Below are 25,771 nucleotides of genomic sequence, written 5' to 3'. Positions count from 1 at the left end.
TCAGAGCTTTTTATGTGGCCCTCTCGACAATACAGTAAGTCCCTTTTTTCACAAATCTGCAAAATTCTCACAAAATCAACAAATCTCCATTTGTTCCCCAATTTTACTGAAAATTTTCACAAAATTGGTCTCAGCCTTACTTGATTACTTGATTAGTTATAGTATGTAATCGATACGGCAAGCAATAAAAACATATCCTAAAAATTATTTACAAACATTTATAAATTGACACCACAAAATCTGTTATTTTGATTACAAAAAACCACTGAAACAATCACAAAATCTTGGAGGAACAACTGTTTAATGATATTTTAGCAGTTTAATTGGTTTTATCAGTATATTCTGGCAATACCGGCCCTTTAAGAGCATCCAAAATGAAAATGAGTTACAGACTGCAGCTTTAAAAGTCTGGGGTTTGCAAAATGACAATAAGTATAAGGGTTATGAACATTTTTGCATTCTTATCCTTATTATGCTCATGCTCAGTTTCCTGTATTTACATTAAGTTGAATTACAAATCATACAATGAATGATTTTAATCAATTAAGCGGTAGCCATTGATAAATTCCCTGACATTTAACTCTCTCCTGGTTGGCGCAGATGCCAATAACAAGTCAAGTCCTCATTTCAAACGTTCAAAAGTTCAAGGTTACCTATAAGGTGTGACGTCTGTGTTTGCGCCCCATAAGCAAATCCCATTGGCTGGCAGACGAAAGGGAGGGGCCGTTAAATAGGACGTTTGGCTCGACTTAACTTTCTGGTTTGTCTGTTCCCAAAGATGCTTCCCAGCTGTTAAATACTTGAAAACCTGGCAACATGCTTGCACTGATGAATAATGTCAGTCCCATTTGACACGTTAGTTCGTGACATTGTTAAATATTATCTAAACCCCGGATTGCAAAATGTGTGCATGTGAGTAAAAAGGCGTTGATGGTTATCTGTAGGCAGGATAAAGTTATCAAAGATCAACAGGAAACAGCCCGATCTTGCTTTCAAAATTAAAATGAAATAAAATGAATTATTTAATTAAACCCAAACTAGTTTGTATGCATGTGTTTGCTATTTTGTTTCATTTTGAAAGCCTGCAATTATCGCAGCAAATAGACTAAGGCCGCAATATTTGTTGTTAAAGCTTTTAGTCAGTTTTTAACAGACATGGAAAAGTTTAAGTTTCTTAGGTCCGCCATATTGTGAGTGGCAAGCTCTCTGAAATAAATCCAACTATTGTGGATATGTTATTTATGTAGAAAGAAGTAGTATTTATAGTATATATGTAATTGTCATGTGCAAAATATTATTTTGTATTATAAATTATAATTTCAGGTCAAAATTTTAGAGCATTTGTGCAAAAATCATATATGGATGCATAATGTGACTTTGCCCTTCATGTTGAAGGTCAGTTGGGATTACGCAAATATTTAGATTTTGCTAAATGCCAGAATAATACTTTTTCAGATTATTTTTCTTTTTTGAAGTGGCACTTCCACTCTTGTATCCTTCAAATTATTCAAATAATCTTTGTTTCACTGTACTGTATTCAATAAAATTTTGCTCCGTATTCAACAAATTATAGCAAAACCATGCCAAATATCTCCTGCTATAACTTTGGAAAGCAAAAATACTTATATAGTACATTTAAAGGGAATTGCTTTTGTTCTATCATTTTTAGCGATCCGGTCCTGCCAAATGATTGTGAATTTAATGTGGGTGTATTTTCAAACAGACTGCTAGGGTGACAGAAAAATGTGAATATAATGTGACAATAATAAATAATAAAATAACCGGTGGAAGTTTTGGCATAAATTTGGATAATGACCAAATAATAGGCAAATGAGTTAGTAAAGAGGCGATGGATAAATATTAAGACTTTGGTGTTAGTCACCGACAAATTACAACTTCATTATATAATTTATTGCAAATCAACTACAACCCCACATGCAAGAACCGCAATTCCAAGGCGTTTTTAAAAATAGTGCCCGTCACAATATGGCAGCGATGGTGACGGCCGGTACTATTTCTCTGTTGTTTTTTGAAGGGGAACTAGCTACGGAAACCTTTAGCAAATGAAAATTGACTGCTAACCCAGAGCACTGTGTGATTGTAGTAGATAGCGTCTGCTTACCGCTAACCCAGGCATTGTTGGGTGGCAAGTTAATCAGCTAACTGATTTTGAGCCAGATACAGCCAGCAGCGGCCATATGTTACATGTTACGCAATGAAGACGACAGTGACAGAGTGACTTCTCGCTGCTAAAACAAGCTAGCCCGGCTGCTAGCCTAGCTTCTGTCCACACCAAAGTTTGAGGTCTCATTTGGTAGTCGGTCGCCGGACAGCAGACTCTGAACCTGCCGCTACTCGCATATTTAACACTTTATTTTATAGCCTCCTGTCTTCTTTTCCAATGGCTTTAGTCACGGCGGCGAGGCGGCTCGCTCAGGTTAGTTTACGGGAATATTCGCGGAGGAGCTCGGCGGTGCCGCGGGGAGCCTGGCAGCCGGCGGAGCGGAGCTTCACCATTGGAACACAGCCACTCAGGTGAGTTATTCACGTAATTATTGACTAACGGGAACGACGTGAGCCGTTTAGAGTGACATTTGTTATCAGAAAAACGGAGGAGATGTTCCTGTATCTTTGCTGTAGACTCATTAATCTCTATTGTAAGGTGTGGATGAAGTTGCTGTTTGATTCAGCTTAATTTGAATACAAAACATTGAGTGAATTATGTTACAAAACTCTGCTGGTTTCGTATGAAACATTTAATGTGTGTGTGACGTCAGGTAGGGCACTTATGAAGACTTGTCAGAGCTTGACTGGTGTTTTTTTAGGCGTGTAAAGTTTGAAAAAGTCGCCTTTTCAAAACCACCAAAAGTTTCCAACAGCATTCCAGACAAATTCCTCAAATTTTCACGGTGAAGACCCACAGGATGATCCTGCCGCTACTGTGTCTCATGTCGGCAGCAGTTTGTTGGGAATGAAGTAAAGTTAGATTTTTCTTCTAGCCACCTTAAGCCTTTTTAATACAATATGTGAAATACATTAAAACATGCAAATAGACAAATCAATTCCTTTTTATAATGATAAAACAAAAATGCTTGTAACAAAAATTTGTAACTAAAGATGCATCTGCAGTTAAAAAAAATACATTCAAATTGGATAGCAAAAGGTAAACTGTTTCTTTCCTTTATCTTAAATGCTATATGTATTTTTTCAATTTTGGCTTTATTTCTGCCCTGGAGTATGTTGGTCTTTCAGAAAATTACCTTTTTTGAGTCCATATGCAATTAATCAATAAGTAAATTAGTTGACGATTGTTTCAACAAACGATTAATCGTTTCAGCGCAACAAGATTAAAAACCTGCTGGTAAATTTAACTTGTAATCTTTTAAAGTATCAAGAAAAAGTTGTAAAAATAAAATGGCACTTTAGTGGAAATCCAAAATGGCGTCCTGAAACCTGCAGTGCAGGAAAAAATGGACTCTAAAAACAGTTTTAGTTGATAAGTGAAGATGCTGAGTCTACACACTGAAACAGCAAATAGTTTGGATTTTAGTTGATTGGAGGTGTCATCAGAAAGCCTCCGTCTGCCACAAGGCTGCACTGATCCAGGTTTGCGCTCATGTGAAGGCTGTGTCCACAGCTGAACTCCTCAGGGACAAACAGCGAGTTTAATTGTATAACGAGAGGCGAGAAGGCGCTCAGGGTGAAGGTTTGGCTTTCCCCAGCAGGCCGCACTGACACACGTCAGATCAGAATGTCCAGTTGTGACCATCCTGCGGATAACATGTCAAGGAATCCATTCTGCTGTCCAAAGTTGAACATTTCACTCAGTTGCACATGTTTGGCCCGTAAAGGTCACGCAGTGCAGGGCAAAGCTGGCTGCAGACTTATGACCAGGGTTTCTGTTTTTAAGCCGATTAGTCGGGGTTCTCCCTGGTCTTGAGACTTGGAGCAAGTCATCGAGTTTAAAGGTGCAGAGGCATCTGAGGGCATCACTCGTTCACAAATGGGATCACTTAACGGATTTTAAATTCACTTTACTAAAAGGATAGGAGGAGAAAATAGTCTCTAGGATGCTACCGTTAAAACCTTGTTTTTCTAAACTTAAATTATGAAACAATATCAAAAATATTAAAGCAACAAATAAATGCACAAGTTTAAATTCGTCCAAAATATCCAAACTAAGTCTGCATTTGAACTATTGTAGGGATTTATTATTATTATTATTATTATTATTATTATTATTATTATTAAGTTTATTTGATAGGGACAGACGCACATCGACATAATTGTAATATAAAAATTGTAAAATAATTGTGTGACCACTTTTTTGAGTAGCAAAATTGTCGTAATTGTCTATTATTTCTGATAGATTTTACACCTTATTTTAAATGCTCGGAGGAAAAAAAAACGATGAATGCCATCATTACTCCTACGGAACCTTTGTGAAAGTCCATATTGCGTAAAAAAAAAAAAAAAAAAGTCCATATTGCGTCTTTACGTCAGACGCAAAATAGACGACAAATGCTACACGATGTGTTCATTGCCGCTGCTCTTTTTCTTTATTTTTACAGGTTAGTGGTCAACTAAAATCTCAGAAATGTTCGCTTAAAATGTAGTCAAACTGTGCGGATTTTGGAGAAAGAGGCATAATGTCATTTATAAACAGTTTTTTACGTTAAAAAGAGCCTGTTTCGCTAAGCAGATCTCGGTAGCGTAGTGCACGTTCGCAGGTTAATTTGCTCTTCTCAGTGTCTGACAGGCAGGCCGCCGGATCAGCTTTGCCCTGTGTTTTGTCTTAACGGCATACTGCCAGGTTAAACTGCAACAGATTTTCCCCCACACTAGCAGAAGTGTGTGGAAAGTGTCAAGAAAAATAATTTTGCAAAGCATGTTAATTTTTCTAAGGTAATTTATTAAATTGAATACAAGTTCAGATTTTGTGTAATTTTTGTGCTGGCTAACTTAAAAAGTGAGCTATTGTTGCAGATTAATTTTCTAAACTAAAGAAAAGTTATTGTATTGATGTACAAATATGAAAATGTGAACTCTGCCAATTTAGAAGAGTATTTAAATATTGAGCTGAAATGATGGCAAAAACTGGCTGTCGGCTAAAATGTTTGGATTTTTTTTGCATTTAGCTAAAATCTAAATTCAGCCAAATGGAGAAGATTCATGCTGATGAGGAGAGAATGTAAATTTCTCAGCAATCAAATGTGAAAGAAACAAACTGTATGGAGAGTCTCCTGCCTGTTTCTGGTCCTGTTCACACGTCAGTCGTTCAGATCCTCTGCTTAATTATTTTAATGCAGTTATACTAATTGGGGCTTGTTGCTCAGCTGGTGTTTCTCAGAAGCGCTCCTCTTTGCAGTGATTTGATGGAAGCCGGCTGTTTTCCTTGGTTGGCTTCAGTCCTTTTACTTTTTCTTGACCTCATAGCTTCGTCCAAAATGGTTCAAGGATAATATTTGGGTAATTTCCTTGCTGCACTTTGCTGGTTGCAGAAGAAACTGCATGTTTGGTGCAACATGCTTGTGAATGCAGGCTTTGTCCAAGTCTGTGTCTAAAGGATTTGTTTGTTTTGATGAAGTTTTAGAGCCGATTGACGATTAGTTCAATAATAGATTAATTAGTAATCGACTAATTAACTTATACAGATGCTAAAAGCGGTAACTTGATGAAAAAACAACAGAGTAGTAATTAAATCTAAACTGTATGAATAAATATACATATTTTGCATTTAAGATGGAGAACAAATGTAAACAAATGGCAGTTTTCGCTTCACCTTGTTCAAATTATGTAAAATCTCATATTAAGGACCATTTGCTATACAGTTATTAATAAATAAAATAAAAATTAAACAGATTAGTAGACGGCACTCTTAGCTACTGTACAGGATTATCACATTTTAGGGAATAAAATGTAAATTATCTGACTTTAAAAACAAATTGAATTATTTTTTTTGTTTACATATTTTATTGTATTTCTAATATTGTGTAAAAAAAATCTAAAGATTGTGGAAGTTATTTAAAAAAAATATGATAATTGTTAGCTGTCTCCTTAGTATTTGTTTGTATCCACACAAACAGAAATGTAGATTTAGGAGTTTTCCCATGTTTTTTTTCCGTCTCATTTTTGTCTTTCTAGTGTTTTTGCACCATAATAAACCCTGATTAGGTTTGTTTATTAATTAAGCTTCAGCAGAGTTCCATACTTTATTGTTTGGCTCCAGCTTAGTTAATGTAGGAAATTGTTGAAAATATTTGAGTAAAATAAAAAATTGTTTGGTATGATGTGTTTAGATAATTATGTGAAATTTTCAGGTCGGACAGCAAGGTGACGGTCCACTTCATCAACCGGGACGGGGAGAAGATCACAGTGAAGGCCTCGCCTGGCGACTCTCTGCTGGACGTCGTCATCAACGAAGACCTGGACTTTGACGGGTTTGGTAGGAAAACACCACAGATGAATATTGATGATGTCACTGCGGCGAGCAGACGGCGGGATGAAGGAGCTGCTCTCTGGGTTTCAGGAGCGTGTGAGGGAACCCTGGCCTGCTCCACGTGTCACCTGATCTTCAACGAAGAGGTGTACAAGAAGCTGGGGCCGGTCACAGACGAGGAGATGGACATGCTGGACTTGGCTTACGGCCTGACCGAGACGTAAGGAAGCACAAGAGACGTAACGGGAATGTTTTATTTCATCACTTTATAAAACACATTTTAACACAAAAATCAATTATATTTCTGCTGTGGATAAAATAGTGGATCAACTTCACTGTCGGCTCTGGAAGAAATTAAGAAACAAAATGATCATTTTCTTTGATTTTACTTTTTACAGGTTTATGTTTGAACAAAATGAACATTGTTCTTTTTTTCTATAAATTACTGACATGTCTCTGAAATTCAAAGCAAAAATTTTGTTTTTATTTGCAGAAAAATCACAAAACGGATGCAGTGCTTTCAGACCTCAAACAAGTTTAGAAACAACAATATTAATGTTTTAAATCAAGAAGAGTTCAGAAATCCATATTTGGTGTTGAAAGCACAAATTTAAATGTTTATTATGGATGTTTTTGGTCTATTTTACAGACGTTTCTCTGTATTAAATATGAGTTATTATAGAAGAATTCACTCCATAGAAGTAGAAAAGTGCGGATTTGAAATGGACTTTGTCTAATTTAGTAAATCAAGCAAATAAAGTAGTTAAATTTGATTAAAAAGTTGTAAATTTCTGCCAAAAAAAACCTCATAGTTGAATTCACAAATGTTGTAGGAAAAAATGTCAAATTTTTTAGTTTAGTAAGTTTCTCAGTTGTACAAAATTTAAAAAAAAAAATTTTGTACTATGGCCCTAAGACATTGTAGATTTTGCACGTTTGCAAAATCGACAACGTACATTTTTTAAGAGAAAAGCATCTAATTTAAATTTTTCTTGGGTTTTTTCTTTCCAGTAATAATAACCAGATTCTTTTAAACTGTTTCCTATATTTAGTCAAGTTTAGTAGGGTGAAACATTTCAGTAAAAGTTTCTGAATAAACATAATTTTACCTTTTTTACATTTTCCATTGTGAGAAAATGAGAAATTTTGGACAAAGAAAACAGGAACTGGGTGTAAATCCTGCTCCAAAGCTAGTTGTTGTTGTTTGGTGACATGTGGAAGCTGCTGTTCTACCAGCTGAATTTGAATATTGTGTATTTATTGCTCTGCCTCAGATCTCGTCTGGGTTGCCAGATCTGCCTGACCAAGTCTCTAGAGGGCCTGGTGGCCAGAGTCCCAGAGAGCGTCGCAGACATCCGGCAAACCAAAGACGGCTCGGCTTAGACCGGGACGCGACGCGAACACACAACGGTGGGTGGAAACCAGCCTCACCGCAGAACCGTCCAGTTTTTATTTTGTTTTTATAAAACCGTTTTTCTAGAGTAAAATGCAAACTGTAACCAGAGATTTTACAGAAAGTTGTCTCTAGTATAAAATCAACTGTATTTATGAGTTATAAACTGCTGTCTAGCTTAGTTGAATGTTTTATAATCTGGCGTAATAATTTTAATCACCAAGTAATGCTCCTCAAACCAAACTTTGTCTCATCTGCAGGAGAAAATACAAAGTCAACATAAAATATTGTGAAAAAAAAAATGTATTGCCTTAATATTAAATTAGTCCTAAATAGATCTATTTTATCAGACTGTACAGGACTAGAACACACCATGTATAAAAACTGAAATAAAAAAATCACCTTTCTAACAAGCAGTTTGTGAATCAGTTTTCCTTTTAGCTTAGCTAATTTAACGTTTTTACTGGTCTTAGTTTTAAAACTGCAACATTGGCAACAGAGCATGTAAAGAGAAATGGCCGTCACAAGCTGGACATGTAATCATAGCAAAAATCTTTTTTAAGTATTTCATAATGTTGCTCTCATGTAGAAATATTCAACTCTACATTTTTAACGTCAGTGTAATCGTTTTAAATGAGACAACTAAAATATTTAAAGTTTATAGTTGTAATTTGGCAAAAAATGAAACCTTGCTGCTAAAGTTATCAGTCCAATGTGTAAAACTACTTTTCAGTCCAATTATAAGTCTAGTTATTGATAAAGGAAGGCAACAGCAGGTATTTTTAAAGTTGGCGACATCTATAAAGATGGAAAACTACCCACTGGTATCACAATCTTTAACTCAAAGGCACTAAGCAACCGAAACTAAGAACTGAAACTTGTCTTACTTGTTAGCAGAAGATGATTTGACTAATTCTAAAAGGTATTTTGTTTATTTAGATGAATAATGTACGGTAGATGCTGTTAATGAATTTCAAACGTAAGACTCTTCAGCAAACAGAAGCTGCTCCAGATCGGGCTCCGCCGTGGCGTCGCTGCATCTCTTCAGCCACTCCCGTTGGCCCTCTGCCAGCGCCAGCGCCACCTCCTGGCTGCTCTGAGGATTGCTGAGCGGGTGGGAGGAGAAGTAGTCCCTCACTGCCTTGGTGGCGCAGGGCGACAGGCAGAAATGGTCGTGCTGATCTGAATGGGTTGGCTTCAGACCCGGGTCGCTGGGCAGCCTGGTCCGGGTCAAGGCGGAGGCCTGATCGGCGATCCGTCGCTCTGGTTCTGAACCTCGGCGCCGAGTCAGCCGGCTGCTGCAGTCCTCCGCCGTTGGAGTTTTGGGTTGTCTGAACAGGGATAGAGCGGGTCTGCTGGGCTTGTAGAAGAACGGAGCTTCGCTCCTCTTTACATTGACGTTGCCTCCAGGGTTGCTGAGCATGTTGCCCATCTGAACCGTCAAGGAAGATTCTGGCGGCCTGGCGGGTTTGGGAAAGCGAAGGCCGCCGGTGGTCCGGTGGAGCAGGGACGGGCTGGAGGGCGAGTCCTGCTGCGGGTTTTGGATGTTCCCTTTGTCTCCTGCGTCCTTTGAGCCTCGGCGGGACGTCTTGGGTTTAGCTTGGCTGTTGCAGGTTGGTTTAGTTGCTCCACCCTGTAGGCAGATGGAGGTTAATTATTCACAGGCTTTCAGGATGTTTCAAATAAAAGCATCTTTTATTTTTCATAGTAGAGAAGAGAGTAATTATTCGACTGAAATAGTTTGTTTTTTGTCTTCCTAAGGTGAAAAAATGAGACAGAGGCCAGTTTCTCTTAGTCATTCTTCAAAGCAGGTAAGACGAGAGAACATGCCATTTGTAGGGTTTAGAGTTGTTACCAAACTGTGGTTAACGTAGATGTGGCTTTGTGTGGCATTATGGTCGTCTGGTGGTGGTTCTCAGTTAAATTTTAATGGAAGTTTGTATTTTCTTTGACTTGAGGAGCTTTTGTTTAGTAAGGTTGATGCAAATGAGAAGTGGTTTTGGTGTAGTTTGTATTTCCAATTTGTTACAAGTCTTGAGAAATTTGAATTAGACAGAGCGGCTAAGTTGGTAGCATTGTTGTCTTTAGATGATTAATGATTGTTGGATAATTTATGTTTGAATTGGAGGAAACTTTTCAGTAGTTTGAAGTGAACCAGTTGTTTGTGTGACATTTGAAAGTAAAATCAAAATCCTTGATTATATTTTGTTTTTGCAGTGCAAAGTGCAGCATCAGAGATTGTAAATCAAATCTGCTTATCTCCATGTTAAACTAAGTAGAAGTGGTTGTCATGTAAACGTTCAGATGTTTTCATTGTTGGTTTGTTATGAGTTTAGACTAGTAGGTATGTTTTTGTAGTATTTTCTGATTAACAAACATCTGGCATGTTCTCTTGTGTTTCTGCTTTCTAAGTGGTAAATCAAACAGTCAAGTTTAGTAAATCAGACTGAATTTATTAGGGCAGTTTTAGTTTGTCAGGCTTGTTTCCTTTGAATCAACACACCTGAATCTCATGATGTGTTTCAGGTGACGTGCCACCTTAGAGAGGGTCACGGATATTTGAGTGCATCACAAGAGCCATTCCACATATTTACAATACTTTTATGATGCACTCAAATATCTGTAACTCCACCTGAAACGCATCATGAGGTTCAAGTGTGCTGATGGAAATGAGGCTGAAGACATTGATGCTCAGTTTCTCCTCACCGCCCGCCTCTCCTCCTCCTCCAAACTCTCTTGCTGAGTCAGCGAAAGCTTCTTGTCCTTCTTCAGCCAGGAGTTGGGATGGAGGCCCATGCGGCCTTTCAGCGCCCCCTTGTGGAGAGCCTCTTTAGAAGACACAGTCTGTGGATGAGTCAGTTTGGCCAGGTTTGAGTTGGTGGGATCCGGAGACGACAAAGTGGACAAACTGACTACATCCGTCATGTCGCCACCTCTGCTTGACCTTTCACCCAGCTCCTCCTCTTCCTCCTCACCAGCAGATATGTAGGGACAGAACCTGGCAGCATAGGCTATAGCGGGCTCGGAGCGGCGCCGCCTCTGGGAGCGACGAGCTTCCAGGGAGGGCGACGTCTCAGCAGCCGGGGCTTCTGCGTCCTGGTCGTAGTCGCTGAACGTCAAGATGGAGTCCAGGCTGCTCTGCAGGGCTTTGGGTCGAAGAGGCCGTCTGCAGAAACCCGGAGAACCTCCGCTGCTGTCGTCCAACTCGTTCTCCAAACTGTCGTAGGACGAATCGGTCAGAGGGTAAACCCAGGACTCTGCAACCACAAGAGAGTTGGGAGTAAATAACTCAGAAAACATGACATTTATGGGAGAAATTTTCTGCCATAATTTGAGAAAACACATTTTCAGTCTGAAAGCAGATAAGTAGCTACAAGTAGATAGCAAAGTTTAATTAATGGCTCTCAGTCTACAGGTGTGATGACCTGCACAATCACACCTGGTCTAACTGGTTTAATTAGATTATGTGAAACAAGTATATAATTATCTAAGGTGTACTGAAGCAGAACTTGTCCAATTTATTACAAATCTTTATCAACCTTTTTTTGTTTCTCTTCAGCTTTCTGACAGTCTTACGAGACAAACAGGTGCCTGTAGAGCAGATGGGCTGGTGCAGTCAGTGATGTGCTGTGCTTTGAATCCAGTTATGGCAAATGTCTTAGTCAATGTAAAAATATGCTACGTCAAGGTGGAGACAGAGAGGAAGACCTGGACCTCAGAATCATGATGTTAGAAGATCAACTGAAGTACCTAGAATGGAAAGGCATCCTGGCTCCACTTTTGGCACTCAAATTTTTTTGAAAAGAAAGTTTCTACTTCTACTCCAAGCTTAAGAGTAGAAGGTCGTGTGGTCTACATGTTATGGCATCAGACACGAAGGACAAGGGTTCAAATCCTGGAAAGGATTTTTCATTTTCTCGGTTTTTATGCAAAAAACCCCCCAAGAAAATGAAAAATTTGCATTATCAGCAAAAAACTTTGAAATCGGTGCATGGAAGCAATGTCTATTTTGTCAGCAACTTTCAGTCACCATTGAGAGCAGAAAAGATAAATGCGCCACGAGAAACATCTAAAGTGTGAAAAGTCCTGTGGTCCACAGGTTATGTCATCAGGTCCTAAAGATGTGGGTTCGAATCCTGGTCTTTAATTCATACTTTGGGATTTTTAGGTTAAAAAACAAGGTTCATCATAATCAATCAAAATTAAGGCTATATATTCAGAAAAACATGATTCCTGCTTAACTATGTTTTTTTTATCAATCTATTTTTACTCCATGAATGCACTGATTTCAGAGTTTTTTGCTGATACTACAGATTTTTCATTTTCTCGGATTTTTGCAAAAAAACAGGTTTGAACCCAGAATCACCGGATTCAAAGCGCAGCACTTTACTGGCTGCACCAACCAAGCTGCTCACCAGACGCCTGTTTGTCTCTTAAGACGGTCAGACAGCTGAAGAGAACCTTAAAAAAATAAGTTGACAATGATTTGTAACAAATTTGACAGGTTTAGATGCTCATAAGTGATTTGAGTCTTTTGAACAAAAGCAGTTCAAAAGAATCAAATCACTCATAAACTTAACACTTTGCTTCCTCTGATCATATAAGTTGTTTTCCATTTATTGACCCAGTTTTAAGCCATTATTTCTAAACACGGTTAGCTAACTACGAATCACACTTTCAGCTTACATCATTTATTTAAAATGTTTCTACCTGAGGCACTCTCCTCGCTGCTGCGTCTCCGTGGCAAATCCCCGAATATGGCGGACGGCTCCTCCCCCAGGATCTGCTCACAGTGATCGATCATGAACCTGACCAGCTCACACACCTGCAGCACAGGAGGAGAGAAAATAAAAACTTTGAAACCAACAATGAATGAAAGGCATTTCTGTCATTTTTAAGAAGATTAATACTTTGTTTCTGGGCTTAACCTACATTTGAAAAAGTCAAACTTCTAAATTTAAACCTTTCAGCCTCTTTGAAAGCCTGCTGTGGTCTAGAAAACTCAAAGTTTCTCCAGATTACAGCTCCACAAACCAAACTAGCTGCATTGTTAGTCCAAATTCTCATGTAAAATCCAGATCTCACCTTTTTAGTTCCTCGTCCCTCCACCTCCGGACTGCAGGGCGCTCCGGGGGGCCACAGCAAACTGGGGGCGATGCACACGGACAGATTGAAGGACGTCATCTGGTTCTCCTGAGCGTTGGTCTGGACGGCGTGCAGCACAGCCAGCAGGTGGCGCAGCAGCAGCGCGTTCTCCTTAGCCAGCCGACCAATCATCCTGCAGAGAGCAGATAAAACCGTCACACTGAGTTTGAGTCTCAGTTCAAACATGGAGGAGCAGTTACCTCTTCACGTCTTGGACCTGTTCTTCCTCATCATCCTCTTCCTCCAACACATCCATCCATTCCTCATAGACTTCACAGCCCAATAAGCTGCCTGGGATTCTGCGCAGGAATTCCTGAAAAACAAGTATTACTCAGAGGAATGACGACTAGTTTAGTTTCCCCCATGCACACACCAGATCAGTCTTTCTCTAACTTTGGTCCATAGTCGCCCCATAGTGGTCCGCAAGGTACTGCATGTAAACAACCATTTATTTCCCTTGAAATGCGCGCAAAGCGTGATGCTACTGCTAGCTCACATAAGGATTGTGTTTAAAAACAATTGAGATACGACACAAATCTACCTCCTATAATTTCTATCTAACAAATCCAGGTTTGTTGTTGTTAGTGAAAGAGTTGTGAGTATTTCTGTACCTTGAAGACTCCAGCGATGATGAAGACGTGCTCCTTGGTGAGAGGAAGCTCAGAGTCTCCGCCGTCCAGAGACTCCCGGAGCTCTCTGACGGCCCGCGCCCCGGCTGACCTGCGGAATATTCCGCGGGTCCAGCAGCCCTCGTGGTACAGGAACACCAGCATGTCCTGACGGGGAAAAACAGCCACAACTTTGATTATTGTTCATAAAAATCTGATTTACAACAACAAATATGTTGCAAATAGAGGTTTGCAACATCAAATATTTCAAATTAAATAAAATTATTCACTATGAAGTCTAACAAAAATATACATTTTATGAATTTAATAAGCTAATTAACTAATTAATTAGTAAACATCTTTATTTAAATGGTCTCAGTCTAGTTCTCTTGGTTATACTTGGGGTTTTCATTCAAATTAACCTTACAATAAATAAATATTTGAAATATGTGTAATGATTAATTGGAATTACTGACAGAAATCAACCTTTCCTTAATATTCTAATTTTATGACCAGCACCTGAATGAGTATAAGAAGAGACGTCGGCCAATGTTCAATGTGAGAAATAAAGCAAAACATTAACAAGATTAATTTGACATTTTATAACAAAATACAAAGAAATGTTTCACTAAATATAATATTCTGAGTGAATTGAAGAGGAAAAAAGCCTCCAGTCACCCACTACTCAATGTGATGAATGTGTGAAACAACTTTGGTCCTATTAGTGAATAAAATTAGATCAACTTAAAGGTTGGATGTCTAAACATTCTTCAGTGCTATCTTAGGTGTTTTCCACTGTGTGTGTGTGTGTGTGTGCGTTGGCCTCCGCTCACCATGACCGGCTTGGGCAGAGCGTCGTCCACACAGACGGAGCTGAGCGGCCGGCCGAACAGGCGGCCCGGAGCGTCTCCGGCCGGCGCCGGCTCGTTGAGGTGAGACGCCGATCCTCTCCAGAAGGCCCAACCCACGAGCGAACGGCGCCTTTTGAACGACTTCTGGGAGAAATCTGCAACGTTCCAGAGAGAATCCTCAACATTGTTCTGGTTTCTACAAAACGCCGGCAGGAAGCAGAGAAACACGGCGTACCTGTGGGTGGGTGGTGCTGAGGGGGTTCTGCAGGGCGGGGCTTCAGGATGAACTGACACTGCTTGTACACCTGCATCTGCTCCATCTGCATGGCCATCTGTCGGTCAGCAGGGGGCGCCGCAGCGTCCCGGCCGCCTCCTCCCTGAACCTCTGAGCTTTTCACGTGACTCATCTGGATGCTGAAGGGAAACTCATGACCTGAGGAGACGACAAAACTACACTGCAAAATTGAATCTTACCAAACTTAGTGCAAATTTCTTAGTACACTTGAAATAAGACTAACTTACAAGTAACATTTCACAAAATTATAGAAGCTTATTTTAACTCTACATCCTTAGTATTGATGAAAAATTACTCAAGATATTTTTACCATGTTATAAGTGAAATAATTCACACTTTATCATCAATTGTAAAACAATTTACTTAAAACACACTCCTATATCTTGGTGAAAGGTTATCTATATGTTAGTTTTGTTTTATTTCAGGTGTACTAAGAAATTTGCACAAGAAACTAGAAAAAAATTACTCCGTAAGATTTTATGTTTTTGCAGTGTAACTAATTTGTGACAGCCTTAAATATGCTAATCACAGTTCTTTAATTTTATTGAATCTTGCTTAACGTTTCTGTCAGGAAACAGTTTGAGTCGCACGAAGACTTCACTACGTTCTGACTCGATGATGCTGCTAACTATCTGCTAATACAGCCATCGCTAGCGAGCTAGCCAGATTTTTGCATCCATATTTGCCAGTTGTAAATTATCAGCAGTTATCTGGACGACATTCGTCTCCACCATTGGCTTAATTTAGCTCTACAACTCTATAAAATATATTATTTTCTGTTATGTTTTAAGGTGGCTTTAAAAATGATTTATATTGGAGTTATTGAAACCTGAAATCTGTTTCAGGTTTAAAGGGTAAAGGATCTTAATGAGCGTGTAGCTCACCAATCAGAGGGTACGGTGTGTTGTCCCTCTTGGAGACGACCCACAGCTGGAAGTCTTTGACGTTTCCCTGACAGCGACACATAAATGGTGAGAGGTTTCAGGTCCAACAACAAAAAAAATGCATTCTGTCTGTCTGCATCCAGACAGACAGAATGTTTGGACTGACCCGCATCTCTAACTTTACTCACTATGATGCCGAACTGCTGCAGTGCCAGGCGGATCACCTCATTGGCCGAGTCCCAGTTGCTGACAGGAAGTGTCTTGGTCTGATCAGAGGGGTCAGAGGTCAGGAGAGGATCAGCGTACTGAGACAGAGGATCGTTGAGGCGTTACGTTCAAACTCACAACGGCAAAAGTGTTCAGCCCCTTCCCGTAAACTCTCAGAGGAATCGTCTTCGGCTCCTCCTTCTCTTTCTCTTCTTTTATCCGACTGCAGAGGCAAAAAATTATAATTTCATGTTGGTTTATCTATTAAAAACCTGATCAAATCTGTTGATTTATAAAAGATCAATCAATGCTCAGTAAAAGTATTTCACCTCTTGAGGAGGGAAAGCCATCTCTCCTTCTGTTCAGCTGAGCTAGTAGGAAGCATGAAGAGCATTAACAGCTTAAACACAAATATTAACAAACCCTGTTGAAAATTACAAAGAGCTCAAAATAAACTTGACATTCAGGTGATAATTAAGAACCACATTAACTAGGAATGTTAGTCCTCGATTAACGAGTCAGTATAAATTGGATTTTCTCTTATCATAAAGGGAAAAGAGAAAATAACATCAAAGGCTATATTTTTCATAATATGCTGAATTTTAAGAAATTGTCAGCTGAATAAACAGAAAATTTAGATTTTTCTCAGATTTATAAAATGTAACAAAACATGAATTTCTTCCATTTCTGAACAGAAAAATAAAGAATAAAACGTGAAACATTTAATTCCCCATGAAGAGAAATGTTCATACAGAAGAAGAGTCTGTCATTGCACTTAAAGAAATGTAAAAACTTTGCTCTTTTTCCATCATGTAAACATTTTCTCATCGTGATGCTGTTCACCTTCCTACAGAAGAGAGTTAGAGCCACAATTCAGACTTTTTTCTTAGAAGTAAAATTGTTTAAATTGTTTAATCATCATCAGATAAATCTAGTCTTAAAACTACAAAAATCTTTTGGGACAGTCTGGATCAAGTGCAGCATAATTTACACATAACATTTATTTGAACTTTGACATAGATTGAGATCACATTAGAAATCTATGGAAAAAAGCCACAATTTTGGCCCTAATTCTCTTCCGTAGTGAAGATTAGGGCCTCATCCACAGAAGAAAAATTGTGACATAAAGAACAGAAACATGATGCCAAAGCATGGCTGATTTTGAGGGCTGTTGTGAGGCGTTTGTAACCCTAACAGGAACTTTATGGACCGTTCTGGACAGCAGTCCGGTTCTGTTCTGTCATCAGAACAGGCGGTTCTCTTCCCAGCTAGGTTATTTGTAGTTTAATAGGCTGCAATGTGTTCATTCTTCATCCTGTCTGCTCTGTGTTTCATCGACATTTAAGGTGCGCTTTGCAGCATCGCCAGCATATTTCTTCTGTTGAAACGTAAACACAGACTCCTCTGACCTGTGCAGCTCTGGCCCAAATTCTGATGAGCTCCTCTGTTTGTCATTGTCTACGGTATCCGTGTTGACACCATAAACGTTTGGTTTTTTGGTTTTCGCTGTAAATGTGTGCTACCTAAACAGAGCCACGCAGTTCCAGGTGGGCCAGCCCATGACGAAGCTCCGCTCCGGGTTCGTGCTTCCCTCGCACACCTCGTCCATACAGCCCGCCGTCCACGTCTCACACACGCGCACCTGGACTTTCTGCTTGAAGTTGTTGGCTGACCTGGAGATGCAGATATCACACATGCTGATCGATGCCACAAAACACATCAAAAGGCACACTAGCTAATGGTGCTTACTTGGCTTTGGCGATCACCAGAACGTCGCTGAAGAGGAAGAGGTGCCGGTCCTGGGTCTGCATGCCCGTCTTCAGCTGAGCGTGTCCGTAGAGAAGGAAGAACCTTTCGGAGCTGGTCAGGATGGACTGGACCAGCGAACAGGTTTCTGGACACACGGGGACCGAGACGCTCTCTCTGGAATGAGAACAAACAGGAAGTCCCTTCATGAACTGTGGCGAAAGTGAGTTCTTCCTGCTGGAGGTGAACTGTTGGCCAATCATCGATCTTTAACCTGACCTGCTGATTCTGATTTTGCCCAAAAACTTTTTTTGTCTGACATTTTGCTAAATACAACCAGATAGTCACTGAGTTGGTAACAATGTGCAGACGTGACCTGGTGGGCGGGGCTAGAGGTCAAACCTCTCACTAGAAAGCAAAAGAGGAAGGTGGTTGATTTCAAGACCTTTGCTGAGGTACATTCTTATCTTCATGTGTGAGTATCAGCCGATAACGATCTCCCAAAAAGAAGAAAATCGGCACCGATAAATCGTTGCATCCCTACTTCCTGCTGCTTCAGTTTCTCATATAAATCCCTCCTCTGATCAGCTCTTTAAAATCAATACTGCAGTCACTGACTGATCCGACAACAGAAAATAACTGTGGTCTTTCATAGGTTCTTAAATTATTTGAAACTGAATCAAATCTACAAAGCCAAAATGGAAAAGCAATGTGTTCAAAACTAAGTACACCCTATGATTAATCAACAGCGATGTGAATTGGAGTCTAAAATACTTTGCTTACTGCTCCACTCACGTGCTTCACACTTGCCAAGATGTTATAATACAAGGTTTGCTGCTGTGCATTATGGGTAACCATCCACTTTGGTCTTATTTGTCCAAAAAACGCTGATGCCTTACCTATAAACTGAATTGTCTAGTGTAGCACTTTGGCTGAAGGTAAAAATATGTAATAGGGTTTAAGGAATTAGTTTGAAGGATTATTATTAATATTCAATTCATTCACATAATAAATTAGGATATAATTTGAGTTTCATTGACGATTTTTAAACCTGCTGAACTGATTTTTTAGTTCAGCAGTGTGTCCCTCCTCCTGCAGGAGCATTTTAATTAGGTTACTTATTCTTCACTTTCACACTCCGTATGTCCAAAGCTGCTCTCTATTAATAGGCGCCTGATCCTTGGATAAGTTTGTCAACAGCAGGATTATCAATTAGAGTGGATCTAAACACTTTACTCAAAGGTGTGACAGTCATTTCAAACTCCGCACGTGTGTGTTAATCAGAGCGAAGACGTATTACATCAGTTCACATCTGCAGGCAGCCTTTACTAGAGGAAAGCAATTTATTCCTCCAAATACGCTACAGCTGCGTTCACACTGCAGCCGGAAGTGACCCAATTCCATTTTTTTTTTCCTCTTAATGCGACCTGTATCTGAGCTTTTCATGACGGTCTGAACACAGGTCGGACTTTTTTCGAATGCGACCCAATCCACTTGGACATCTTTTCTAATATGACCCGAGTCTGTACGGCCAGGTCGCATTCTTCCTACCTGAACGTCATTTATACTCGACAAATATCACTATCGCGCGTCTGATACACGCAAGCGGGAAGAAAAACAACAACAATGGCGGACGATAACGAGGATTAAGATGTTGATATGATGGCTCTGATCGGAGAACAACTTTAAAATCATATGCTCCACCACTAGCATCTACGTTTACTTACGCTAACACTGGGCACTTCTTTAAGCCGGTTGGCAAAACACTGAGCACGCGCTCTATGTGTGACGTCATCGCGCACTCTACTGCGCATGTGCAAGACTGTCAGTTCGTTTGCCGTTTTATGAGATCAGCTTACGCCGTCAGAACGTCATACGCGTAGCACAAACTGACTGCGTTATCTGTCAGACAATGGCAATACAATACCCAGTGGCGCAAAAAGTGGGTATGCAGGGTATGCAACGCATAGGGGCGCAGCACCAGAGGGGGCGCCAAAACCCCGTCTGGAGGGGGCGGCGCGCCGATGACGTTTTCCCATACACTTCACCTCGCGCACATAACGAGGTAAATGTAGCGAGTTTTACCCTTCACGTATCGTCGCCTGGGCGGGAGGGGCGCCGATTTATGCTTTCGCATCCACCTGAATAATGTGTAGTTGCGCCACTGACAATACCACATGCTTTTATTTAATCAGCAACATAACATAATGACGTAGAAGTTAAATCGTCATATACTGTATTAACAGCTGTATGACATCCCGATTTAGCTGTTAGCTTGTCAGACCTTCCTCAAAGAACAGGGAGGCGAGTTTCATACGGGGCTTGGCTTGTCGTTGACTGTAGCTAAAGCTAGACCCTGCTTTAAAAACACTTTGAAACCATGACAGTGCGTATATGTCCATCTAGTTATCACTGAAAATAATTTATTGGCTTAATTTTGTCGTATCTTGTGGAATATGCTGAACTGACAGCTCCTCTAAATTTTGCGCTCATCTTAATGCGCATGCGTACTCCCTGCATGTTTGCTATTCCGACAGCGTATGCTGATCTAACAGAACACCCGCTCACTCCGGAGAGCACATACAGGTCACATATGTTGGAAGTGTGAACGACCACGGCAAAATAATCCGATTTGACAAAATATCAGAATTGAGTCACTTCAAGCTGCAGTGTGAACGTAGCCTAAGTGAACCAAACGACAGAAATGGTAACTTTGACGGTACCTGGACAGAGTTTTGGACCTGGTGAGAGCCTTGGTGATGACCAGCGACGGGGCGGACTGACGCCGGTAACTCTGAAACTTTGTCCGCTAAAAACAAACACAGGAGTCAAACAGAGAGGAATGGCTTTGAAATAAATACATGTTGATAGAAATATTGGCTTTTTTCTTCCCACTGAACGAATGCCAGCCCCAATGTTGGGCTGTTTCTCCTAGAGCTACTCCTCCCAACAACTCTGTTGTTTCTCTCCACTGTCGCCCCAGGATCAGTTGCTGTCGCTACGACAACAACTCAGCTGGATTTCTTTAAAGGACATTTTTGTTTAGCATTAGGTGATCGACTGAATTTGTATTATTATGAAACAGGATGTAAATACGACACAATTGCACCGTACCAACGAACATTAAATTGATTCCATTCAAATTGGACCTGGTTTGGTTCCGTATAATAGCACAAAAATTGTATCTGTTTGTTTTGTTAAGAACTTTGATGTTAAATTAGTTATGTAATTGGGTTTTTTTTTCATATAATGCATGAAATTCAATTCTCACACAGCAGCAGCAGCAAATCAAAAAGCAAAACAAAACATCCGGTCATCTGACTGAACTTTTACATATTTCCAGATCGTTGCTGCACTGAAGCCCAGCAGCTGCGGCTGGCAGCCATACTGGTATCCTATTATCTTTGTGTCCTTACAGGGATCAATAAGTTTCATTTAATCTAATTGTGAAAGGCTTTGGGAGACTAATGCAGGAGGAACAAACAGCCGTTACGTAACCATAGTTTCTTTCATTGTACATCAGATTAACCCACTTACTAGTGATCGCCTGATGCAGAACTGATGCACAACGAAATGGGAAACTGTTCACCCCCTGGAGCGTTTCCACATTTTGTCACATTACGACCACTAAGAGTTTTATTGAAATTTTATGTCACAAATAAACACAATGTAAATGGTTAAACCTAATACTTGCCCCACTTTTCATAAACCATGATTCATTTTTTTTCTTACACTCTGCAGCCGTAAACCACTTTGCGTTGGCCTAACATGTAAAATCCAAATAAAACACATGTAAGTTTTGAAATGAAAAAATGTGGAAAAGATGAATACATACTTTAGCATAGCAGTGACATTTATGATTGTTTTAGAGGAGAAAAACTGTAACTACCCTGCAAATACGGAGTCAGTTCTGCAAGTTTGGATTCATGTTAGTATTCAATAAGCAGGAGTAAAACAAGACGAATGGACGTGTTTGCAGATTTGTTTGCCCACAGCTGTAAATGTCTCCGTGGAAACATGCAGTTAAGACTCTGTTTTTGAGCTCTAACCTAAAAAATGACTCTAGTTAAAAAGACCATCAGCAGAGAAAATTCAGGGTAAACTCTAAATCGTCTGATCTGACAGTCACATCCACACGTTTCTGTCGTTTCACTCGGTCGCAGAGTGGTGAAACATTCCTAACGCTCCAGCCACAGCATCACAATGTTCGCTTTCACAACTAAATTTAGCCAAAAATATCCCAGTAGGTAGATGGTGCTCTGCTACAGAAACATTAACTGATTCTAGATCAGTTTTTTTTTAACAGCAATCACTCCAGGTGGGTTTAGGTGAAACAAAGGATGAATATGTTTAAAAGCAGCTAAGGAACAGTAGAGGATCTATGATGCTGTGGGCCTGGATATCACTCTGTCAGGAAGTAAAACATCTAAAAGACATTTAAATTTTTTAAATGTTTTCAATAAAAACATGGTGTTGCCTGCCAGGAAACTGAATGGTTTCTCATTTAAACACAAATGAAGCCAAAAATGGTCTTTTTAGCAACCACGGTAGAATCCTATAGAAAGCCTTTATTTATTATGTGCAGTACACATATCCTGATGCTCTGAGAAATGGAAAAGGTGCAGTAGTTCTCAGAGGAAACGTGTTTGTTATCCAAACATCACGCCGCTCATGGAAGAAAAACCAAAAAGGTTCGAAGCCAACAGGGCAGGATTCACTGCAAACCTTTAAACTTTATTAAAATGCATCAATAAGTTCTGATTGAACTGTAAGCAAGTAGCTTTGACACCGATTCTGATTGGTCAGAACTGGATCTTACATAAATGGATCTAAACTGAGCCTATTTTTCAGCAAATTGCCTCGAAACTGTATTTAATATTTAAAACTGAATTAAACTTATAAAATGATTCAAATAGTTTCAATACATCAGTCTCTAAATTCTGAATTTCTTGTGGTTTTCTCATTACAGCTCAAACCTCTGAAGTCTTTAATAACAAGGCGAAGTCTGCATCTTATTATAGGAAATAAACTGATGCCAACAATTGGATTTTAATTGGAAAAATGGTGCATTGTTTTGGTTCCACCTCACAAGTATGTCACAGTGGACACCTGCCTATTGTGGATCCCAGATTTTTCTCTGGGATGTGACTCCAAATTATTCAATAAAATTTAAATGTTTTCCATATTGATCTCAATTATTTGACAAAAAAAAAAAAAAAAAAAAAAAAAACACCTGGAAAACAAAAATACGTAGGTGTGATGCTAGTTGATACATCCAATGTTTGTCTTTGGTGTCAATTGGCTGCAAACCCAAAACCGGAATCAAGAAAGTAGCGGTGGGCGATATGGACTTAAAGTTTTATCACAATATTTTGTGGTACTATTGTGATAATGATTAAAGTAGCAACAAAACTATTTATCACTTCTTTTTATGTGTCACAGCAATTAGAGCCCCCAAACCACAAATACTGCTGTTGAAAAACATTCCTACTTGTAAAACATCAATTATATAAAGAAGCAGTTTAATGATTTGAATTATTAAATTGTAAATTGTAACTATATTTTATCCTATTTTCTAAATTATTGATGCTTTCCTTGTACATACAGTGAAGAAAATAGTAAAACAATTCCCACATTGGGAGTTTTTGGGATTTTAAACATCTTTAGTTGGAATTTATTATGACAAAGATAAATCAAAATTATTACCATTATAAGAAATTAATCGTAATAAATAAACGATACGATAAATGCCGAGCTCTGTAAGGAAGACTAATGCCAAGATAGCTTATTACGGCATATTTGGCGTTTGAACTAATAAAATGGGCATTTTTAGAGGGTTCGGATTGTATTTTTATTCCAGTTGTGCTCTCTAACGGAGGTCCATTGTATATTTCTTGTTCACGATCAAGTAGATTAAAGTTTGTGGTGACAAAATGTGAAACTGTTGAACAGTCAGACCCAGATTCAGGAAGTACAAATACCCTGACACCTCTAAATTACCCCCCAGGTCGACCCTAACGCAATTCCTAGAAGATGCCGGTATCACTTTAGTGAAAGTCCTGAACTCTAACCTGCCTCCTGTCCCAACACACAGATACAACACAGATACAACTCATTCATGTGGATGCCAAGTGGCCCCACAACCAACAATATCTAACACAACATTTTAATTTTAAACTCCAGAGGCTGAAAATCTCACCCGTTTGCTGTCCTGCTGTCCGGCGCGGCTCAGGCCGTCCTGCTGTAGATGCTGCTGCGGAGACATGTTATCCATTCAGTCACAACGCCTCAGTGTCCAGCTGTCCATAGGTGACGTAGCGGGGAGAGAAATCCCATTAATAACCTCCGTGTCGTCAACACGCGAGACATTTCAGCAGAAACCAACTGAAACAATAAAATAAAACAAAAAAGACACAAAAAACGTGGCGTCAGGAGAGAATCTGATCAACTTTATAAATAAAGTTAAGGGCAAAAGCAACACAGCTGACGTCCTTCCTCCCAGAGCGCCATCAGTGAGAGGCTGAGCTGTAACCACAAGCAGCTCCTGTTTGGATTAACAGCCGCTGTGCCAATTCTTAATGCGTCTTTACGCACGGGGCGGAGGCGGCGCCGTGGCGCTGCAAAAAATAGGTCTCCACTATTTTTACCTAAACCGGCCCATTCAGATAGCCGATAATCAGATTGGAGCTACTGGGTCTGGACATCTTTACGAACAACGGCCTAAATCTGCACTCGTACATGAAAAAACTATTAAAGTTATGAGGAAAAGTCGCGAACATGCCCTATAAACGACCCAAGATGTTTTCATTGCGTCACTTTTCCACTGTAAACTTCAATGTTTTTATTTGTATTTTGTGTGAAGCAAATACAAAATATAGACACGGAACAAAAATTAGACGTATTTCCAACATTTTTACAAATAAAACGGAAAGATTAGGGATAACTGTAGGGACTCTAGTGCTCATAGACCGGTCAGGGAGAACGTTGTGGAGAAATTTAAAGCGGGATAAAACAATTTCTCAAACATTAAACGTCGTAAAGCTTAACGCTTCAATTTCTGTCGTCTGAGGGGAAAAACTACAAACCTACAGACAAGGCAGTTCACCTAAACAGAAGCAGTAGCCAAAAGGCCAGAAGAAACCCTGGCACTGTCAAAAAGTAAACAAGAATAACACAAATATTTTTCATACCACGGTACAAGATAAAGAGAAAAGATACAAAAAAAAGTTAATAACCTCCATAAAACAAAACAAAAAAAATTAGATTAATCTCACACATTTACAGAAAAAACTTGGAAATTTCTGAGTTTCATTTCAACTTTTGACACTCATATTTCCACAAGTGGCAATTTTTTTCTAACTAAGGTCATGCATTTGCAAGTTTTTTTTAAGAACATTTCTCAAATTTTCATTTTTTTCCCCAGAGATTAATCTCAAAGTTTCTGAGTTTCTTCTGGCAAATTTTCAACTTTTAAACCTCAGAAATGTCCTCGTTTTTCTTCTTTTCTGAGATGAATCTCAAATTTTTTTGCCATCTACAATGGCTCTACTACGCCGTTATCCTTTCATTTCACCTTTCAACCTTTCCTATATTTCACGTTGGTCATTTACACAAAAAACGTAAAAAAAACTCAAGAAGGAAGAATGATTTTGTAAGTCACTTTAATGTCAATAATATTAATAATCGATTATTTTATGTTGCCGATATATACGAGCAAAGCAGCATTGTAATCTCTGGGATTATATTTATTCATTGATCTGTACGGGAAATGCACAGATATCCAAAAATCCCCCAGACTGAGAGCTGAATTGATAAAATGACAAAATGTGAAATCTCTGGGAACTGTTGTGAACAGCACTAATTAGGAAGTGCTATAGTCGTTTAATGTAGGCCACTCGATCAAATCTTTAAAAAGCAACATCAGAAAAGTTTTTCACTTTTAAAATGGCTAGAATATCCCGGAAAGCGTTTTAAAATAATACAGATAAACAGCTGCTTTGCACAACAAAAACAAACTAATCTTCTTTCATAAACAGAAGTGGGGCAGAAAGTGGGCTAAAGAAGAACGAGGCCACAAAGTAAAGAACAGAGAAGTATTCATTCTCCACGTTAAACTGGATCACTTCAATGATTAGCTCCCCTCCTGTTGGTAATGAACAGCCTTGGGCTTGGCGAAGAAAAGTAACACGTCCCCCTTCACGTC

General features: G+C 39.4%; 2 protein-coding genes across 5 annotated transcripts in view; one reads left to right on the top strand and one right to left on the bottom strand.

Moving 5' to 3' along the window:
• The first annotated feature begins 1,996 nt into the window (after positions 1-1,996).
• LOC103476398 (adrenodoxin, mitochondrial) lies at positions 1,997-8,245 on the top strand. Of its 2 annotated transcripts, none has more exons than XM_008428718.3 (4): positions 1,997-2,535; positions 6,321-6,445; positions 6,530-6,659; positions 7,714-8,245. In XM_008428718.3, the coding sequence occupies exons 1-4, from the start codon at positions 2,402-2,404 to the stop codon at positions 7,820-7,822; spliced, it is 498 nt and encodes a 165-aa protein (XP_008426940.1). In that variant the 5' UTR covers positions 1,997-2,401; the 3' UTR covers positions 7,823-8,245. The 2 variants fall into 2 exon arrangements, with proteins under 2 accessions (XP_008426940.1, XP_008426947.1); XM_008428725.2 differs by lacking the exon at positions 1,997-2,535 and adding an exon at positions 4,492-4,571.
• The window catches only part of LOC103476378 (rho GTPase-activating protein 20), a 19,605-nt gene continuing 1,161 nt past the window's right edge, over positions 7,328-25,771 (bottom strand). The window contains exons 2-17 of one of the 3 annotated variants that reach the window (XM_008428688.3): positions 23,768-23,952; positions 20,292-20,377; positions 17,572-17,745; positions 17,346-17,495; positions 16,152-16,193; positions 15,961-16,045; positions 15,804-15,881; positions 15,616-15,682; positions 14,672-14,869; positions 14,419-14,591; positions 13,589-13,753; positions 13,178-13,290; positions 12,918-13,110; positions 12,543-12,657; positions 10,539-11,089; positions 7,328-9,465 (exon numbers count right to left, since the gene is read on the bottom strand). In XM_008428688.3, coding sequence (XP_008426910.2) covers positions 8,806-9,465; positions 10,539-11,089; positions 12,543-12,657; positions 12,918-13,110; positions 13,178-13,290; positions 13,589-13,753; positions 14,419-14,591; positions 14,672-14,869; positions 15,616-15,682; positions 15,804-15,881; positions 15,961-16,045; positions 16,152-16,193; positions 17,346-17,495; positions 17,572-17,745; positions 20,292-20,377; positions 23,768-23,842 — 2,925 coding nt within the window. In that variant the 5' untranslated portion in view covers positions 23,843-23,952 and the 3' untranslated portion in view covers positions 7,328-8,805. Of the gene's footprint in view, positions 9,466-10,538; positions 11,090-12,542; positions 12,658-12,917; positions 13,111-13,177; positions 13,291-13,588; positions 13,754-14,418; positions 14,592-14,671; positions 14,870-15,615; positions 15,683-15,803; positions 15,882-15,960; positions 16,046-16,151; positions 16,194-17,345; positions 17,496-17,571; positions 17,746-19,295; positions 19,448-20,291; positions 20,378-23,767; positions 24,776-25,771 lie in introns of those variants that run through there. The other 2 variants (XM_008428679.3, XM_017302417.2) reach the window with 2 other exon arrangements.

Source organism: Poecilia reticulata, chromosome 2 (assembly GCF_904066995.2).
Source record: "Poecilia reticulata chromosome 2, P_reticulata-male-v2, whole genome shotgun sequence".
In the NCBI taxonomy this organism is placed as follows: domain Eukaryota; kingdom Metazoa; phylum Chordata; class Actinopteri; order Cyprinodontiformes; family Poeciliidae; genus Poecilia; species Poecilia reticulata.
This window is presented reverse-complemented; position numbering and strand designations above follow the sequence as displayed.

Bases quoted from the DNA above. Each gene is read 5' to 3' on its own strand.
- LOC103476398 (XM_008428718.3), top strand. From the start codon at position 2,402: ATGGCTTTAGTCACGGCGGCGAGGCGGCTCGCTCAGGTTAGTTTACGG. The intron at 2,536-6,320 runs GTGAGTTATTCA...TGAAATTTTCAG, and splicing joins ATTGGAACACAGCCACTCAG to GTCGGACAGCAAGGTGACGG. The intron at 6,446-6,529 runs GTAGGAAAACAC...TCTGGGTTTCAG, and splicing joins CCTGGACTTTGACGGGTTTG to GAGCGTGTGAGGGAACCCTG.